This window comes from Trichomonas vaginalis, chromosome IV (genome assembly GCF_026262505.1).
Source record: "Trichomonas vaginalis G3 chromosome IV, whole genome shotgun sequence".
NCBI classification, from domain to species: domain Eukaryota; phylum Parabasalia; order Trichomonadida; family Trichomonadidae; genus Trichomonas; species Trichomonas vaginalis.
Genome location: NC_067206.1, coordinates 21,004,850 through 21,009,659, shown reverse-complemented (window position 1 = coordinate 21,009,659; position 4,810 = coordinate 21,004,850). Strand labels below are relative to the sequence as shown.

General features: G+C 33.0%; 1 protein-coding gene across 1 annotated transcript, besides 2 other annotated features; it reads left to right on the top strand.

Moving 5' to 3' along the window:
* Positions 1–28: 28 nt before the first annotated feature.
* On the top strand, positions 29–367 carry TVAGG3_0138650 (uncharacterized protein; the record flags this gene model as incomplete). Its single annotated transcript, XM_051224199.1, has 1 exon — positions 29–367. The coding sequence occupies one exon, from the start codon at positions 29–31 to the stop codon at positions 365–367; it is 339 nt and encodes a 112-aa protein (XP_051109185.1).
* Positions 368–3,615: 3,248 nt separating this feature from the next.
* Positions 3,616–4,511: a mobile genetic element.
* Positions 4,478–4,511: a terminal%2Cinverted (terminal inverted repeat of MuDR-4N1_TV transposon ID:TVAGG3_0138640).
* Positions 4,512–4,810: the final 299 nt, after the last annotated feature.

Here is a 4,810-nt window from a genome sequence, read left to right as displayed (position 1 = left end):
CTACACTGATAACAAAGATGAATTTCACATGGAACGCGATGATTCAATAACTGCAGAGTTGCGACATACAATTGCGGAAAATGTATGGACAACCACATGTAATGGTGGAGAACCATCGTATCTTTCAGAGGTCGAATTACTTGATTTTTATGGTGAAATCAATCAAAGAGCAAAAGGTCTTGCATGTGAAAAGGTAATCGAAGCTTATCAGATTGCCTACGAATTACTGGAGTATAGATACAGCAGAGCTTTATATCTAGCTGGCCTTGTTCATCCAGACGAATTTCCAACAAGAGGAAAAAGAATTGTTTACTTCGCTAGAAGTATATCTCCCCTCAAGATCATGGTTAAACAGAGTTTGCTCTGATCTCAACATTGAGATCAAAAGCTCAAAAGAAAATGAGGAAAAACGAGCAAAGTACTGTAACACAGCAACAGTTGCTAACTTCTTACATTAATTTCAGTATACGGCAGGAATTGATCCATGGAATAAGTGGAGTATTTATGAAACATCTCTGCTTCATCAAAGCGTTACAAAGTTATCTGCACTGAAAGCAACCCTCCTTTAACCAAAGAAGAGCATGAATTTGTGCTTGTTACTAGTATCTTCCCATATAATTCTGAAGGATACCGGATGAAACCATTTATTATTGTTCCAGGAATATAAAATTGTTCACAGGAACTCCGCTCCGTGAGAGCATTCCTTACAGGACAATCTTATGGATGGATGACAAAGAAGATATGGGATATCTTTAATTTAACTTTTATTATCGAAATCCAGAGATATCGCTCAAGTCTTGATGCTATCACAGCAGCTCAGCATAATATCGTATTCGGTGATAATCATATCAGCCGAGTAAGTTATTTTACTTGCAAACTTTTGAGTCTCTTCAGAATTGAACTCTTGACATTTCCAGCTTACTGCACAGTAGTTCTCCAGTTATTTGATGTAGGATGTGCAGCATCTTTGAGATCAAAGAATAACAGGTTAAAATATGTTCCGCTTTACACATATGAGCAAGATAATTTATCAAATACCCCAAAACCAAGGTTAAAAATTGTAAGAATTTTAATTGATGCTTGTGATTAAGTCAATGCATCAGTATGGTATTCATCCGTGGAACCCAGATAAAGCCTTATCCAACGAATTAACAAACAAAACATCAAACGCAATACCAAATCCCACATATATATTTAATTCTTCTTGCAAAAAATTAACATCTGACGCCGAATTACTTAAAATTGCGCAATTTGAAGCAATCAAATTCAAACATTAAATCAAGCACTGATAGTTATTGTAACAAATATTTCGAATTATTTAGATTATTATCCTCCAAATACAAAAATTCTCAGCAAAGGGATGAAATTGAGTCAATTTAATGGAGCAAAACGAAGTGAGGTGAAATTCACCACTTTGACACCTCGTATTTTTCAGATATATCGATTAATATTGAGTTTTATTGGGATGGAAAACATACTGAAAAACCTGCAATATCAACACCTTTTTATATAATATTGAATAAATAAAAATTTGTTTTTATTTTCCAAAAAGATATATGATACATTTTTATTATACAGGTTAAAAACTGTCTAGCTTTTGCTTTTAGTGCTCGACCAGAGGCATACATTGAAAATACAATCCTCTCCATGGTTTTTGTGTAGGATCTGATCTTCTCAAAACGATGATATTGACTATTATTATATGAATTGAATGTATTTATGAATATTTCGAAATTTTAATATAAATAATTTATTAAAAATAAAAATTGAACGTAAGTACAAAAAATATAATTTGAAAGCAAATTAAAAATTAACGATACGATAATTTGGAACTTTTACCTTTTGCCAATAAATATAAAAATAAAATTTTGGGAATTGGAACTTAAGAGTAGAGAGACCTTTGTTGATATGTATGAGGCTATGTATTTATGTGTAGATCTGAGTAAGCTTGGTTATCATATAGCGGTTTCTGATGAAATTGAGAACCTCGGAGACCCAAGACCTTTGTTGATATGTATGAGGCTATGTATTTGTGCGTAGTCATTAAACCCATTCTTGCAAATTAGAATATTATTTTATTTGTTATATTGAGCTTTCTTCCTGATAATTTGCATATCTTCAAAATCATTAAAGTAAGTAAAATCAGTTGTTTTTTCGGTGATTAATCTTAATTCTTCGCATTATATTTCTTTTTTTTGAAAAATCTTACTGTTTGGGGAAATTCTCTTTGCGAAATCTGTTGGCCTGAGGATTATCTGGTTGAATAAAAATATGTTCAATTCCCCTTTCGCATAATAATTAATGAAATTGTGTTTTATTTTCGAGAGTGTGCAAAACGTTCCCACTTCTTGAGAGGTACGTTTTGCAAATTTTTTTCTTTCATACATAGAAGATTTTTGGAAGATGATTGATCTCTACATGATATTATATCATATTTCTACATTGAGTCCTTAACAATATTAAATTGCAGGGTTTTCAAATCAAAAAACTAACTTTCGCTCTTTCAGGTCAAATCAGCAAGGCTCTTCTATATAGGTGTTGGATATATTATCAAACTGAAATGAAACTTTCCAGAGATGTCCATAAAATTATTTTGCAAAACATCCCTCTCAAAAAGTGGGAACGTTTTTGCAATTTTTCTTTATTTTTTGTACCATTATCGGTCCATAGAGCGAAATGGGGACCAGGTATTGTGCTTAATGCACGTTTGAGTACATTTGTTGTATACTCTGCAGTTTTCTGAGAAAAAGATTATGAGTGATCTCGTTTTTTCTTAAAGTCATTTTTTTCTTATCAAAAAAAATTAAAATTACGTAAAACTATGACAAAATTACGTAATTCACAATTTTAATGCTGAAAAATAGGAATATAAGCTTATAATACTACAGGTAGATTGAGCATCGATGCGCGCTAATGCCAACATGATTAATTTGAGTCGGTTTTATATATTATTGGAAATTAATCACAAATTGTCCATGAATATAAGTTATATTCTTCGATATTATGAGTTAATGAAGGCTACAATATTTGTAATCATGATTGGCTAGTTAAAATCTATTAGAATAAAAGAAATTGTAATTTAATAATATTGAATTGACATTTTAAATAATTTGAGGTCTAATCCATTATGAGTATGGTTATTACAGGTCACTTATTATTATTCTTTGATATACAAAGAGTTAAAACGATTTGGTAATGAGATATTGTAGAAAATAAAAATAACTGTAATAATCTATTGAAACTGATAAAAAAAATTAAATCCATTTATTTTTTATTCATATGTTATTATTGATGAGAATTAGATTCATTTAAAATTGAATACATATTTTTGAGAGAGTCAAAAATTTCAGGATCGATTTCATCTTCGCATTCATCCAAATATATTCTAAGCTCGGAATTTTCAAATGCATTCAAAATATTGGCAAAGTTTTCTTTACAAGAAGAGTTAAATAAAATTTCTTGTAAACAATTAATAATAAATTTTGGGTTAAATTCAACAAAATCCGAAAGAATTTCAAACACCTTTTCAAATTTGTCATTAAATATCGAAAGGGATATTGAATCTTTTATGATAATAGCGATGAGGATATTTATCAAAATTTCCTTATTTTTGAAGAGTGCGGGATAAATTTGTCAAGTGTCACTTTTCAATAACCTTAAATTACGCTGTTCTAATTTTTTAAAAAATAACCTTAAATTATATTTGAAGAAATTATGTCTATGATATATGTTTTATTCTAGAATCTTGGAGTTTTCATGCACTACACAAGAGCTCCAAGGTTCCAAGAGTGAATGCTCAATAGCAATTATAGAGATGTACCTTTTCAAAATGACTTTTACTGATTAAATTTAATCAATAGAAGACATTTTGAAAAGGTACCTCTACAATTAGATATACAAGAGATTCAAAGCTTCATTTCAGATAGATTTGAAACTTTGAAACTCTTGGTAGATTTTGAGTGAATGCTGACAATCATCTTTGAGAAGGTTTTCTTAAAGAAAACCTTCTCAAAGAGGTTTCTCAGGAGCCCTGAGGCTCCCTTTCGTAATGATTGGGAGCCTTGGGGCTCCTGAGACGAAGAATGGCTTCGCCGAATCTTTGATCAGCAGAGGCCAAATGAAAAGGCCTCTACTGATGGATTCTCAGGAGCCCTGAGGCTCCCTTTCGTAATGATTGGGAGCCTTGGGGCTCCTGAGACGAAGAATGGCTTCGCCGAATCTTTGATCAGCAGAGGCCAAATGAAAAGGCCTCTGCTGATGGATTCTCAGGAGCCCTGAGGCTCCCTTTCGTAATGATTGGGAGCCTTGGGGCTCCTGAGACGAAGAATGGCTTCGCCGAATCTTTGATCAGCAGAGGCCAAATGAAAAGGCCTCTGCTGATGGATTCTCAGGAGCCCTGAGGCTCCCTTTCGTAATGATTGGGAGCCTTGGGGCTCCTGCAGCAGAGTATCGCTCCGCTCCATTAATTTTTTTTAAAAAAAAGTGCCGTGTGGCAAATTTGTCCTGTTCCCTCTCCTAACACATAACTCCACAACTACCCAAGTACTATATTGCCACTCCTTCCCGCATTGCATTTGAGAAACATTAAAAGTGGCGACAAGTGCACTTGCCATGGCATATTGTTGCGCGTATATACTACTTCTAATGAAAGAAGCAGTATATACGCGCAATTCGAGTGAGATTGCAGCAGAAAGTCGAGAAGAGAGCCCTTTCTTAAGGTTAGGACTCCCTTCTCGACTTTATTATACAATGAAATATAAATCATAGTATATTTTTGTCACTTTTCACATCGTATTACCCCGATAGAAAC